Below are 14,488 nucleotides of genomic sequence, written 5' to 3'. Positions count from 1 at the left end.
AGCAGTAGGTGAGATGGAGGGGCCAATGCTGGTGGTGGGACCCTGTCCCTCCCTGCTCTGTGCCCACACAAGTGGCTCAGGTATGGAGCTCCACATCTCCAGTGCTTGGTGACAACAACCCATGGGAGGTGTGACTAGGTGTGTCGAGTCTGCTGCCCCCATAGCCTGGGACTGCAGCATAAGTGACTCTGCAAATGGCCAGGGAGGGTCAGGGCTGCCAGCTGGGCAACCACTTACGCCCAGCAGTGAGTGCATCACAGGACAAAGCAGCAGCAGCAGCAGTACCTGTCCAGCAGCCCTCAGCCCCATCCTGCTCCCCACCAAACTGGTCTGTGCAGCTGGGGACTTTGTTAGGTCACTGGGCAGGATGTGCAAGCCTTGGGTGTGGGAGTAGGTCACAGGGTCTCAAAGTTACTGTCTGGGGACATGGCTGCTTTTTGAAAAAGCTAAGGCTGTGCACTGTTGGTATTTTTGGGTTAGGTGCCATGTGACATCAATACTTTGGCAATTGATGTGGTGTGGTCTGCTGTGAGCTGCAGAGGGATGTGTTCAGCCCTTCAGGGAAGGTGCAGGGCTGGCAGCAGAGGTGGTGACCGTCCATCAGTTTGCTGAATGTGGCCTAAGGTGGCTGGAGGGGCAGGTGAGGATGTTTGGGGAGGGGGTGTGAAGTGCTGTGTGGAGCAGGGCCAGACAAAGCCCTGTGGTGCCTCCTCAGCAGGAGGAAGAGCAGAGAGATGCTGATGCCAGAGTCCGTAGGAAGAGACAAAGGAGGCCCAGGAAGGTGAGAGCTGATTTAGGATATGAGGTGCAGAAAGGTGGGTTCTGCACCTGGCTCAAGGCCTTGCTGGTCCTGTCCAGGCTTCAGATTGTCCCAGGGCCATGCAGGATGTTGGGGAGGGGAAGAGGGCAGGTGAGGTGGAAAGGAGGTGTAGGGAATTTGTGCCACTCTGATACTGGTTGGCCCCAAGAGCCAGGAGCTCATGCCCTCATGGTTGGTGTGTGAGAAGTGAGGGCTATAGGATAAACGGGTGGCAATACTGATTGCCTTGGTCCTCCTTCTCCTCCCCTCACTGCTGCACCATTAAGAGATGGCAACAAGTGTGACAGTGCCAGCTTGCTCATGGGCAGTCGGTGTTGAGGTGACAGGGAGGAGAGAGGGGACGGAGAAAGGAGGGCCTGGCACTGAGCAGGCACAGAGGAGGTGAATGAGTTACTGCAGTGGGTAAGGGCTGTGGGTTTGGAGGGAGCTGGGCACCAGGGGTGTGTGAGCACTGGGTTGTGGTGATGGCTCCAAGGGCTGGGCAGCCGAGGAAGAGAAACCAGGGTGCTGTGGAGGACTTGTGACTCAGAGAAAAGTGCTGTGTGTGTCAGCAACCCTCAGTGAGTCTCACACACACAAACACACACACACACAATCTTCTCCCGCCTGTTCCTCCCCGTGCTGTGCCAGGCTGGCCTGTCAGTCTGTCACTTGTGTGTCACTGCCTTGTCTTTGTGCCATGTGCCAGCCTGTTGCACACTTTCAAGATGCCTTGTGCTCAACTCAGTGGCTTGGACAATCTGTTAACATGGCTGTTCTAATCAAACACCTGTAGCAGGTGCATGTGCACTTGTCTTTGTGCTGTGTGTAGTGTGTAGCTCAATAAACGTCTGCAGCATGTGTAACTAACTGACTAACCGCTCCCTGCGCTCAGCGGGGCTCCTCTGCCTGCCCTGGGGCACGACCAAGGGCAGCCTGGGCTGAAGAGCGAGGCTGAGGGGTTCAGTGCGGAGCAGTCGGTGCCCGTACAGCGGTGGTGCAGGCAGGGGCACCCGGGAAGGGTGTGCGGGGTAGTGACTGCCGAGCCTCGTACCTGACCATGGGGCAGTGTGCGGGCACAGGAGCGAGGGATGCCGTGGACACCGCGGGCCGTACGTCCCTGGGAGCGGCCAAACTGGGCTGTGGCTGCTGGGGGCTTGGGCAAGCACCACCTCGTACGGGGCCATAAGGAGGGGCTGGAGCTCCCACCTGCTGGGGGCGGGCGGTGGGAGGCCGGGGCCGGGGCGGCGAGGCAGGCGCGGGTACAGCCGGTGGCGCTGAGCTGTTTATTTCCCCGCGGTGCGGTGTGGTCGGGCCCGCGCGGGGTCACTGCGGGAACCCGCGGGGGTCGGTGCCGGCGTCCGCCAGGGGCGGGTCCTGCACGGAGAGAGCGGAGTCAGCGCGGGGCGGGGCGGGGCGGGGCGGAGGGAGCGGGGCGGAGAGCCCGCGGGGGCGGGGGCGCGGGGCGGAGGGAGCGGGGCGGAGGGAGCGGGGCGGAGGGAGCGGGGCGGAGGGAGCGGGGCGGGGGCGCGGGGCGGGGGCGCGGGGCGGGGGCGCGGGGCGGGGCGTGTCTCACGTGCAGCGGTTCGTAGTCGGGGGCGTGGCCGCCGTACAGCGGGTTGGGGATGGCCACGAGCGGCCGCTGCCGGCGGGGCCTGGCGGCGCGCCGGCCCGCTCTCTCCGGCCGGGGCTGCGCCTCCTCCTCCTCCTGCTCCTCGTCCCCGCGGAGATCGGCCTGCGGCGGGAGCGGCGGTGGGCGGGCTGCGGCACCGCGCCGGGATCCCGGGCGCGGGGGGAAAGCCCCTCCCGCCCCCTGCCCGGTGTCGCTCACGGGCTCCCCCTACGCGCAGCCACCGCACCCCCCGTCCCGCCCCGGGGCCGCGCCCCCCCGCTCCTGCCCCGCCTCCATCCACCGCCCCCAGCCCGCCCGTACCTGGTAGTACCCGAACTGCCCCTGCTGCCGCCGCCTCCTCACGCAGTAGTAGGCGACGCCGGCACCGGCAATCAGCACCAGCGCGAAGCACAGCGCTGACAGCGTCCCGGTGGCCACGGAGCCCGGCCCCCGCGCCGCACCGTTCACCTGTGCCGAAACACGGTCCCTTCACGGCGCTGCCCCGGACCGTGGGCAGCCCTCCCAAAATGACCCGTGCCACAGAGCAGAGGACAAGGCCAGCTCTCGGGATGACTCTGTCGCCTCATCCCCAGTCCCAGGCCTGATTCCAGCCCTGTTCAAGCCCCAGACTCACCTGGCCAAGGTGAACAACGGGCGGTGGGATCCTCAGTGGCTCTGCTATCACATGAATGATGCCATTGAAAGCTACGATGTCCCACTCCACAATCATCGTGTCATTGATCCCCTTGGCATCCTACAGCACAGGACACAGATGATGTCACCTGCCCAGAAAGGCTCCCCTTCATTCCCTGTCTCAAAAGAGACGTGGTGAAAACTTGTAGTGTTTTTCGCCCTCTGCCAAGGCTAAACCTACTGAGTGCTTTGTACTGTTGTTTGCTGGGAGCTCTGATACATGGAGGTCGTATCCTGACTGGGACGGGATGATGGTGCCCGTTGTGAGGTTGAAGCTGAAGAGGATGACATTGCTGGATGACACGTGGAGCTTCAGTTCTTCTCCTGTCAGTGTCTGGATAAGCACCAGTGCACAGGGGTGAGAAATGGATGAGCTGGTCTCTCCCTTTCCCTGCTTCTGTGCAGCCCCCCAGCCAAGCCCAAGCTCTCTCCATGGCCACAGACAGCTCCATTCATGGATAACATGGCAGAGAATGACTGTGCAGAGCAGAGGGGATTTGCCACCGTTAGGATTGTCAAAGCTCAGCTGGAGAAGGCTTTAAGCATCGTGACCTAAATGGCTCTTCTGAGGGAATGGTTGGACTGGAGGCCTCCAATCCAGTGGTCCCCTCTGACCCACACTCCTCCTCCTTCATGCCAGCTTTGGTGACACCCGCTCTCCTCTGGGGCTCTGATAGTTCATCCCTGCTTGCTTACCTCATTGTCTGCAAAGCCAGAATTCAGAGGGGCAAAGAGAGTTTTGGGAGCAGAAACATCAGACAAATACATGAAAAAATCCAGTCCATCTTCTGTGTCATTGGCAAAATTGAGCAGCATCTGGAAGAAATGAGAGATCTTCCCCATCAGCACATTGCTGGCAGAACAATGCCATCACCTTCCCCGGCCCAGGAACCCCCCAGGCCTGGAAAGAAACCCCCTCTGTGTCTGTAGCCTCTCCCTTGTAGACAGACCAAGCTCCAACTCCTCCCTGTTCCAGCTGATCCCTCCCTCTGCCTTGCTGCTCCTGCAGAGCCAGGAGAGCGTTGCTTACGGAATAGAAGGTGGAGAAGCGGTCCTGGTCTGCGAGCACGTCAGGCAGTTTCCCACTGCACCAGTACCCATCTCCCACAAACCCATCACTGCAGGTGCAGGTCACATCTGCAAAGGAACACCGGGCTGTGACTGGACTCACCAGGGCTGGCTGCACCAAGCACCTTTTGATTTCTGGATATTCTCATCACGTTCCCTCTGGACATGGCCATGGGGGGAGGGGGTGTGCCCACCTGCCCTCATGCTCCAGGGCAGCTCCCTGCCTGCTGCCCTGACACAGCTCTTGTGCCCAGCAGGGCTGTGCCCAGGGAAAGTGCTGGCACCCCTCACCCTTCTCCCGGTAGCAGAACGCGTCCCAGGTCTCGCTCAGGTTGCTTCGGGAGCCATAGTCCACAATGCCCACACGGCTGGACCCACAGCTGGGGTTGGGGTAGGCTGTGGGGTATCCAGCTGTGCCATTGTCCAGCCAACCCACCAAGCACAGATGGAATCCCATCTAGAAGAGCAAAATCAATGATTAGATTAAATATAGCTCTGTGCCAGGTTTTCCGCCCCAATGAACATTCCCACTGTGCCTCATCCACCGTACCCCCAACACCCAAAGTGCTGGGCACAGTCACAAGTCCCATCCCAGTGTGCCTGGCAAGACCCAGCAGCTCTCCTGTTTAACGGATGTAGATGGAGCAAACAGGGCCTGGCTGAGGGGTTGAGAGGTCACTCACCCACATGTCACCCCTGGGCCCTGGGAGATGCATGGCCTGTCCCCGCCCCACAGGGGACAGAGCCACCCCTGCCCTGACCTGCTGTGCTGCTGCCAGCTGCTGGAATGTGGCCAGGGAAGCACCTTCTGCAGCACAGGCTGCTTGAGCCTGCTCGTAGGTGAAGTCGTACTTTTTTCGTGGTGACTGCAGGTGAAACACACCCATGGTCTTATCTGCAAAACAGCAGAGCCCAGGAGCTCAGTACAGGACACACTAAGCCACCTCCCTGCGCAGCCGCGTGGGTCCCTGTGTGACCGTGGGCAGCACTCCAAGGATGGGATGTGGACAAGGCACAAGTGAGGGAGAGGCTTCCTCTGAGCTTCTCGCCTTCCACATGGGAGCCACTGCCACCAGAGGCCACGTCACATGGAGCGGACAAGGATGGCTCACCCTCCCCATATGACATGTAGGGAGAAGGAAAACGTGAAAACTGTGCCAAGCTACAGAGATGCAGTTGTCCCTGTCCCCTTGGCCATCCCACCCTCCAGCTCTCCTGAGGGGAGCTCCAGGCCAAAAGTGAAGGATGAGGGAATGTGGCCTCTCCATGGAACATCATCCCAGGCCCTGCGGGGTTGAGCACACTCACCATGGAAGTGCAGGTCAGTGCAGGTGGCCTCCCGATGGCACTGCCCGTTGTCTTCCAGGCACCGGTCCGTGGGGGGCACGACCTCTTCCAGGCACTGGATCCCATCACCGACGTAGCCCTGCTTGCACTCGCAGCGCCGCTCGTTCTGCAGCACAAGGGAAGGGTGGCGATTTTGTGAGTGCAAACACATAGATGCCAGCTGGGGATCCTTCCATCCCTAAGGGGGTTAGCCTTCAGAATGCCTCTACAGCCTGCTCAGGCTGTGACAGAGCTGTGGAAGGCCACATGGCCTGTCCTACCCCACACCCAGGCAATGTCACATCGAGTCTTTGGCACGTGCTGTTTGTTTGAGCTGAGCTTTGAGGCATGTGGCTCCTGACTCTTGCGCTACACCATGCTCCCAGTCCCTTCTTCTGGCCTGTGGTGATCACCTTTGGTTCTTCTGCAAAAATGGCCAGCATTGTCCTTGAAGGACCATCCAGGAGCCCCCAAACCAGCCCAGGAATGACACAACTGACACAGCTTTTGTTCCTTAGACAGAGGAATGGGGGAACACGGCCTCAGCATAACATCCCTGAACTGTCACAGCAGCACAGCCCCTGCCTGTGGTAAGCACCCGCGGGATGAGCACAGCGCCTGAGGGCAGCGGAGAGGAGGGGCAGGGGACTGCAGTAGGGGGGACATTGTCACACAGGGCACCCAGCTGGGCGGCTCTCCCAGGCCCTAGGGGCCGCGCTCACCGGGCCGGTGCTGATGCAGCGGGCGTGCTCGCTGCAGTCCCCGTTCCTGCCGTCGGCACAGCGGTCGATGGGCTCGCAGATGTAGCCGTCCCCTCGGTAGCCGGGGGCGCAGGTGCAGGACACGTTCACGCCGCTTTGGGAGCACTGTGCGTGCCTGGCACAGCCCCCGTTGTCCTGGCTGCACATGTCGATCACTGCAGGAGGGAAGTCCCGGGTTAACTAAACCATCTCGTGAGGTGTCCTGGGGGTCAGCCTGGCTGTCCTGCCAGCTGTCACCCCAGCATGGCCATCGGCAGATGGTCACCTGCTGTCCTGCCCCACCCCTGCAGCCCAGCGCCCGTGGCTGCCGTACCTGAGCAGGTTCTCCCGTCCCCCTCGTAGTGCAGGTCGCACTCGCAGAGGTTGCCGGCGCGGCAGGCGGCCTGGGCGTGGCACGGCGGAGAGCAGGTGGGTGTCACCACTGAAACCAGAACACACCCGGCTCACAGTGACTGCAGGGCTGTGACACGGGCACGGCTGCCACCACCAGCCTCTGCCCCAGCCCACCTGTCCCACACTCCCACATCTCTCCCTCCCCCCGTTCTCTTCTGCAGGTGCCTTGCCCAAACACAGAGGTTTGTTACCTCAGATCTTCATCTCAGCCTCGAGCCCTGCTTGGAGCACCTCTAAGCTCCGGGACTTGTTCATGATCCACTAGAGCTTTTCTCCTCTGCCCCTTCCTCACCACCCCAACCCTTGTGAAATTCAAGAGCATGTGGCAGATCTTGGGATGAGCCTCACAACTGAGAGCTCCTTTTTGGAGGTATTTCTGAACAGCTTCTTGAACTACCCAGCTCCTGGAAAGCAGCCATGTGGCAGTGGGTCCCAAGGAAGAGCAGGTGGGTCCCAGGGAATGACCCCTCACCCAGTCTGGTTTCACAGCGCTCCCCAGTCCAGCCCTCGGCACAGAAGCAGAAGCCGTCGCCGTGCAGGCCCCCATTGCACACACCATTCTCAGTACAGTTGCACTCTGTGAGGAATGGACAAACACAGCATTTATGCCTTGGTGTAAAGGCTCTGGGACAGCCACGTGGCAGAAATGTGGCATTGTGGTGAGGTGTGAAGGTGGGCACAGGAGCCTGACACACCACTTCCTGCCAGTCCTGGCCCCCTGTCACACATGCCCTTCACATAGGAAGAGAAGCCTCTGCACCCACAATACCCCATTGCTCCTCTCCCCTGGGATTCTCTGGAATGTGTTTCTCACTATGAAACGTTCCTTGCGGCCCCGTGAGGCCCAGTTTGGGATGGGAGGATGGAGGACTCTCTTTTCCCTTTCTTTGCTTTTGTCTCAAATGGGCACAGGTCCCTGCTGAGCATGCCCCAGGTGATGCTCTTTCTGTACAGGGCTCATCACAACTGCATCCCCCAGCTCCCAGCAGAGTCAAATACTTTCTCCCAAACTGGGGCTCTCAGCTGTGCTCGACAGCCGCGGGCTGCGAAGGGGTGAGGCCAGCACCGCGGCCCCGTCCTGCAGGTGCCTGTGCCGCGTCCCCGCCCGGCCGCGGTACCTCGGCACTCCGGGCCGTATCTGCCGGGCGCGCACAGCTCGCAGCCCGTCCCGATGAACTCCAGGCTGCAGTTGCAGATCCCCGAGCCGCCGATTTTGTCATCGCAGGTCCCACGGTTATTGCACGGCGCCTCCAGCCCTCCTGGGCATGCTGCAAATGGGGCACCTTAGTGAGGCTCTGGCGACAAAGGGACGCTGCCACCCGCAGACCCTGCACGCCAGGTGCTCCTGAGCTGCTGCTCACGGGGTGCTCGGACCACAGACAGCTCAGCAGTCTGGGCACTGAGTGCTGGGAACATCCTGTGACAGGAGAACTTGGGAATGGGGGCAAAAAGGACAAATTTGGCACAGCTTCCAGCCAGGGAAAAAGCCCTGCTGTGATGTGCTGGGTCTGTGCTGCCCTGCCCCACGCTACCAGTAGACTCACCCAAGGATGTGAAAGCTGCCCATAGCACAAAGGGCAGATGGCAGAGGATAGTTGAGCATTGACAACATCTGGAGGTGAGTGACATGTCTGACACCTATCCCTAGCAGCCCTGTGCCCAGGGCTCTTCATAGAGACAAGATATTCTCCAAGGAAAGGGAACTTCTTGTCATAATCTCAGGGTATTGCTCCCTGCACCCTCTACAGGCTGGGGCTCCCTGCCTGGGGTTTTGCCCACCCTTCTCCGGGGGAGCACATTCATGGATGTTGGGAGTGCTGAACCAGTAATGCCACCTTCCCACAGGGGACAGGGCTGGGCGGGACAGGGGCATGGCTCTTACCCCGACAGTCCCGGCCATAGTGGTTGGCACAGCACTGCGGGACCCACTGGCTGGACACGCAGCTCCTCCTGCAGCCCTGTCTGAGAGGCCCCCTGGAAGAGAAGTGTCTCCTGAGGGGGTCCCAGGAGGAGTGTGATGGCCACGGCCGCCGCAGCAGGGAGTTGTGGTGGAACAGGAAGGTGTTCCTCAGCAGGTAGTTTCCGTAATAGTAGCAGCGCCTGGTTTCCCCCTGTGAGGAAACAGGCAAAACACAGAGGTTGCCACACTGGTCCCTGGTAACTCACCTTGACTTTCCTTGTGCCACTCATTCAGTTTTAGGACAAGCAACAGAGGCTTCCTAACATGTGCTGGGGCTGGTGACAATGGAGCCCCAGAGGAACCTCAGGGACATGGCAAAAGCCAGCAGTGAGAATGGGGTACAGCCACTGCCTCCCAAGGCTGCCCACCCTGGGATCCCTGGGCCACTCCCAGGCTGAGCTTTTTTGATATAAAGCACCCAGAGCCACCCCCAGTGCTGTTGGAGGGACTCCTGTGCCACTGTCACCCAGGACTGACCCAGCAAAGACCACTGGACCCCACATTTTTCAGCCCAGCTCTTGCATGACTTGGGGCAAGGTATGGACCATGTGACTGAGCCAAGGGCTTGCCACACGCAGGTGAGCCTTCATTTTGCTGCTAAAACATGAGGGGCACGTGGGTGTTGTCATCAGTCCCCTATGGGTGTCCCTGGTGACAAAGTGTGAGCTTTACCCGTTGAACGGAGCCAGGAGGGCAGGGTGGCTCAAAGCCACAGAGTCCACAGCTCTCTGTAGTTCCCTGTGGAGGAGAGAAAGAAACTTCACAACAACTCAATACATGCTGCTGCCTCTCTTGGCTGCTCAGAGCTTTGCCAAGGAAGGGCAGCAAGCCTTCCAGGCACCCCTGTTCCCAGGCACAGGGCTGCACGGGGGGCCCAGATCCTCATTCAGCTCATCACAGGTGCTTACCTGCAGCTCAATCAAGGTGAACTCGTCACACCGAGATCCCAGATCCGGTGGCTCCAACAATCGATCAATGCCATAAGCAATGCCCCCATTGAACTCCATGTGCCTCTGGATGATGGTGGCATCGCCGTTCCCCACCAGAATCTCCCCCTGACAGAGGAAGAAAGCAACTTGTGATTCTGGCACACCCCACATCCTGGCTGTACCACCCAAAAGTGGCTTGGTTTTGGCTGCCATGGCTTCTTAATCACTCCAAGAATTCCAAAATCTCTGTGCACATGTCCTTGACCACCCTTCCTATTTAACACTTTTCACAGCCACCTCTCCCAAGGATGGCCTCTGTCCATGCAGCACATGCTCTCTGAAGGTTGTGGCACCATGCAGCCAGGTCATTGTGACATTCATGTGCAGGTACCAGACACCTGTGCCCTTCCCTGACAGCTGGCCATGCCTTGTGCCTCTTTGCAGCCTAGCTGTAGCCAGGGAATGGGGTGTCCTGGCCTGCAAACACCCCAGCTCTGTGTACACTCCCTGCCAGGAGCACCAGCTGCCCCATGGCCATGCCCAGGGACACTTGCTCCATGGGAAGCCAAGCCTGGAATCACCAACACTCACCACATGGGCTTTGCTGCAGCTGAATGAGATGGTGGAGCCATGCATGGTTCGTATGGTTTCAACCTGGGGCACATTACCAGCAACAATCTAAGAGGGAAAAAGAAGAATGTGAAGGAGAGACTGGCAAAATATGGCAGTTCATGTTAAGACATGGTGAGGGCAGGGGTCAGTGGCCAGCCTCAGAGGGGTGTGATGTGGCAGTCCCTGAAGCTGGTGTGGGTGGCACAGCACAGCTGTGCTGCGTTAGTCCCAGATTCCTGCACAGTGAGAGGCCAGTGTGAAAAAGCAGAGCCTGGCTTTGCTCAGCTGGACTCCCCCCTCGCTCATACCCCTGTACACAAGAGCCTGTTTGTGAGCCTTCAGCTCAGCCACCAGAGGTTCAGAACGATGCCATAGGTGCCTCAAATGCTCAGACAGCTTTAGGTTTTCTCAAGACAAGGGATACGCTGTGTGTTCTACGGCAGTGGAGTTTTGGCAAGGTCGCTCTGACACAGCCATAGCAGACAGTGGCAGCTGGTGTGGCCCTGGCAGCTCCCAGGCCGTGTGCTGTCACATTTACCTTGGTGTCCCTGATGATGTGTGCTTTGAGGTAGGAGGCCAGCACGTCGCGGTGCTCCCTGCGGTACAGGAACTTCTGCCGGTTCTCCGGGAGGGCGCTGAAGGCGGCGTCCGTGGGCCAGAGCAGCGTGAAGGGTCTGTGCGTGGGGTTCCCCAGCAGCGGCAGCAGCTCCGCGTCCTGCCCGACAGCACAGGGACACAGAGGGAGAGCCCCGAGCCCGCAGTGACCACAGTGACCACAGTGACCGTGCCCAGGCCCGCAGCACCTCCCCAGAGCAGCAGGGGCAGCGGCTCACCTGCAGCAGCTTGCTGTAAACGCTGTACCCAAAGGCCTCAGCCACGGCTGTGACGTTCTGCTGCATGGGGAGGAAGGCAAACAAATGACACCAAGGGGTCCCCATCCAGGACCAACGAGGCAGGGGAGAAACCAGACAGGCAACAACTACAGTAGCTAAACACAAGTTTATCTCTGTCACTACATCATGCTGATGGTTTAGCCTGGAAAGGGCTGGCATTCAGCAGCCACCACTTTTCTGATTCATCCTGGATAGACACTGCTATGGCAGGAGCTGGGATGAATTCCAGCACTCTGTTGTGCTGCACAGAAAATATGTTATATTCTGTAAAATGCAGGCTCTATAAGCCCCTAATGCTTGCTTAAGGAGTCACAGAGAGACATTGGCAAACTCATACTGCAACCTGCTCTGTGCTGGAAAAGGAGTGTAATGGTTGGCACGGGACAAGATCTTCCTGCCTACATCCAGAACTGTTGTTCCCTCCTGATGGAAAAAGGCTCCTTATGTTCCAGATATCCCAGAAATGCTGTCACCTACACAAGCCAAATCTGTGGCCTCAGACAACCCCTAGGCAGTCAGGGACAGGGAGGAAGAGCAGCCCAGGCAGCTTTGGGCTGAGGCAGCAGTGCTGGGAGAGAGATCCTGTCCCTGAGCTCACCACAGCCCTGAGAGCCGGGCACGGCTCCAGCCTTACCTGTGAGAGCTTCGAGGAGATGTTACGGCCCACCAGGTCACTGGGAATGAGGATCCTGTCGATGAAGTGAATGACCCCATTCACACCCACGATGTCACTCGTGACCACTTTGGCTTCCTCGTTGAGAGTGATGCTATTCTGCGAGAGAGGGGACCTGCTGAGGCCTGCACCAGCCGCAGCACCATCCTGTGGGCCCTGGGCAAGTCACCTGCCACAACCACTTCCTTCACATGACAGAAAAAGTGACATCCTGACAAATGGGACAGCAAAGGGAAGTACCTCGTTCACTGTGATCTTTATTTTGTGGCCAGATAAAGATGTAAGGGACTCCTGGCCTTCCAGGTCACTGGAGAGCAACTTCTGGCAGCCCACCATGTGGTAGCGAAGCAGGTCCCGGAGGAGACCTCTGCTCTTCCACTCCTCAAACTACAGGCAGAAAACAGGAGTGAGGTCACACCAGGGCACTTTGCCTTGCACACAGGACCCCCAGCCCTAATGAGGGAGACCTGCATTGCCTGAATTCCCTCTGACTCATCCCTGAAGGGAAGATAGACCCCCCCAAAACAAACTGAAGGCACAAAACCATTTAAGAGCTTTGGGAAATTTCAACCAGCTTGACTAGTCAGTGATGGGGTTAAGATATCCCATTACATTGACACCAAAACCTGCCATTCTCATATTCCTGAGAAGCAGGAAGGGGTCGGTCACAGATGCATGGGAGCCTTGTTGTTACCAGCCCCATGGGCACCAAAGGCACCACACACACTGATCTGGCACAATGCCTCTGAGGCCCACAATCATCATCTCCAACAAGGGTCTCCTTACAAGAGGAGATATGTCCACCCCTGTTCAGGTTATCTCCTCAGTGAGATGCCTCCAAACTTCTGCTTTTACACTGATGGAGAACAGAGGATGCCTTTAACTCTCCATGGTGCAGCCCCTTAGCCTTGATTCACTGGGCAGAACAGTCCCAGGGGGGACATTGCCACAACTGGAGCTGTCAAACACCTGACAGAGATTGGCATGGGAGGGCACTTACCACTGTGGTGTTTCCTATGAAATCTGTCTGTGGGACGAAGACAGTGAAAGGCCCTGCCCCACTGAGTTCTTTGATGCTTTCTGCCTGTGTTAGAAGAGTATTTGTGGGAAGGGAAGCAGAAAACATTGTTCCAGTTAGCAAGACCCTTTGCAGAAAGCCCTAGGTGGGATCTACTACAAGGACAAAGCTGTCACCAACCTGTATCATCCGAAAGAACGTGGATGCATCTGGAATCCTTCCGAGCTCCTTAAACAAAGGGAATCAGATGGTGTTAGCAGGGTCCCTTCCACTGGTTCCTCACCAACCAGCACTGCAACTTGCTCCTTCCACTCCAGGTCACTCTCCCACCCCCAAAGACACACCAGTTCTGACAAACCATAGTAATCTTCCCTCCCTCCCTCCCCAGCTCTGCAGGCACAGATGACATGGATGCTGCAGTGAGCTCTGCCAGCACCATTCACAAGTGCTGCAGGATGGAGGGGACTGAAGATGAAAGCTGGCTGGTCCTGCAGCACCTCTCATAGGTAACTGCCTTGTGCTCACGGGACACCTCGAGTGCTTCACAAAATCTCACTGTGCTGCCACTGCCAGTTCTGGGATGCTGTCCAGAAGGCAGACACACCCTAGAAGGCAAATGCCCTCTCCTCACCACACTGACTTTCAGTAAGAGCAGAGGCACACACGTCCACCTCTTTTCTCATGGCTCTGCTGTGGGCACAAGCTTTTATTTGCCACTGCCTGAAAAGGTCACCAGCTTGCCCAAGCACAGCCATTATACTGGCAAGAGAAGTGGACATAGACTGCTGCCCTCCAGGCTGGGTCCCAAGTCCTGGCGTGCCACAGGGGACACCTGCCCTCATCCCACTGGGCAGGAGTGAGTTGCCTTGGGGAAAAGAACAAGATCACTCCAATTTGTTTATGACATGAAGAAAGCAGTCCCCTGGAGGTATGGCCAATGTTGCTGACAGCAGTAGAGTGTTCCTTCCCTTTGGAGCAAAGTCACTTTGCCATGATTCTCTCCCATAGCTGACACACCAAACATACCTGTGATTGATGGAGAGTTTGCTCAAGGCACCTGTCTCCTCTCCCACATCACACATGTGTCAATGTGACACCAAGATCTGCTCACCCTCTGGCGAGGAGGGAGTGGTTTTCTGCAGGGCAGGGACACAGAAGGTGCAGCACAGGCCTCTCACCTGATGCACTTTGCCACGGCAGGTGAAGCCATCTCCAATGCTGTGCCAGGAGCAGGAGCAGTTCCGAGTGCCAGGGCCTGTGTACTTGCAGAGCCCAAAGGGGCTGCAGCCTCCGTTGTTCTGGCAGGGAAAGCAAAAGGTTGCTTGAGGGGCTTCTCCAACCATCTGAACTGCTGCTTGTGTGTGGGAGCTGCAAACTCCATCCAGCCCAGTGAAAGGAAACCATCCCTCCCCTCTGTTTAGTGCCTTAGAATAAACCTCACCCAAACTATCAAGGGCTTCCCAGCACCAAATCCTACCATGAAATAAGATTTTACACCTCACTTTGGAACACAGGATCCATGACAAAGCCCCTGATTCAGAGGGACAGTTTGATATGACAGTGATGCCTGTGAGCACAGGACGCTCTGAGGCTTTTGGGCCTCACAAAATGGACACAAAGGAAAAAGCCCATATGCCTCCAACCTATGTCTCCCTTTCCACCCTGAGGAAATGCTGGGTGACAGACACAACTGCAAGTGACTGCAGGAGGCAATGGAGACCAAACACACAAGGAAATCCTTCGGTATGTAG

General features: G+C 58.1%; 1 protein-coding gene across 4 annotated transcripts in view; it reads right to left on the bottom strand.

Moving 5' to 3' along the window:
- Positions 1–2,071: 2,071 nt before the first annotated feature.
- The window catches only part of STAB1 (stabilin 1), a 52,685-nt gene continuing 40,268 nt past the window's right edge, over positions 2,072–14,488 (bottom strand). Inside the window, exons 46-70 of one of the 4 annotated variants that reach the window (XM_072934724.1) lie at positions 13,916–14,035; positions 12,918–12,965; positions 12,720–12,803; positions 11,960–12,106; positions 11,681–11,818; positions 10,987–11,046; positions 10,692–10,868; positions 10,133–10,219; positions 9,521–9,667; positions 9,285–9,350; positions 8,535–8,763; positions 7,771–7,920; positions 7,125–7,229; positions 6,573–6,680; positions 6,221–6,414; positions 5,481–5,625; positions 4,934–5,067; positions 4,464–4,629; positions 4,135–4,241; positions 3,801–3,920; positions 3,286–3,438; positions 3,046–3,165; positions 2,733–2,879; positions 2,380–2,534; positions 2,072–2,176 (exon numbers count right to left, since the gene is read on the bottom strand). In XM_072934724.1, coding sequence (XP_072790825.1) covers positions 2,086–2,176; positions 2,380–2,534; positions 2,733–2,879; positions 3,046–3,165; positions 3,286–3,438; positions 3,801–3,920; positions 4,135–4,241; positions 4,464–4,629; positions 4,934–5,067; positions 5,481–5,625; positions 6,221–6,414; positions 6,573–6,680; positions 7,125–7,229; positions 7,771–7,920; positions 8,535–8,763; positions 9,285–9,350; positions 9,521–9,667; positions 10,133–10,219; positions 10,692–10,868; positions 10,987–11,046; positions 11,681–11,818; positions 11,960–12,106; positions 12,720–12,803; positions 12,918–12,965; positions 13,916–14,035 — 3,198 coding nt within the window. In that variant the 3' untranslated portion in view covers positions 2,072–2,085. Of the gene's footprint in view, positions 2,177–2,375; positions 2,535–2,732; positions 2,880–3,045; positions 3,194–3,285; positions 3,439–3,800; positions 3,921–4,134; positions 4,242–4,463; positions 4,630–4,933; positions 5,068–5,480; positions 5,626–6,220; positions 6,415–6,572; positions 6,681–7,124; positions 7,230–7,770; positions 7,921–8,534; positions 8,764–9,284; positions 9,351–9,520; positions 9,668–10,132; positions 10,220–10,691; positions 10,869–10,986; positions 11,047–11,680; positions 11,819–11,959; positions 12,107–12,719; positions 12,804–12,917; positions 12,966–13,915; positions 14,036–14,488 lie in introns of those variants that run through there. The other 3 variants (XM_072934725.1, XM_030282825.4, XR_012057894.1) reach the window with 3 other exon arrangements.

This window comes from Taeniopygia guttata, chromosome 12 (assembly GCF_048771995.1).
Source record: "Taeniopygia guttata chromosome 12, bTaeGut7.mat, whole genome shotgun sequence".
Taxonomy (NCBI): domain Eukaryota; kingdom Metazoa; phylum Chordata; class Aves; order Passeriformes; family Estrildidae; genus Taeniopygia; species Taeniopygia guttata.
The sequence above is the reverse complement of the archived record's forward strand: the minus strand, read 5'-3'. Positions and strand labels throughout refer to the sequence as shown.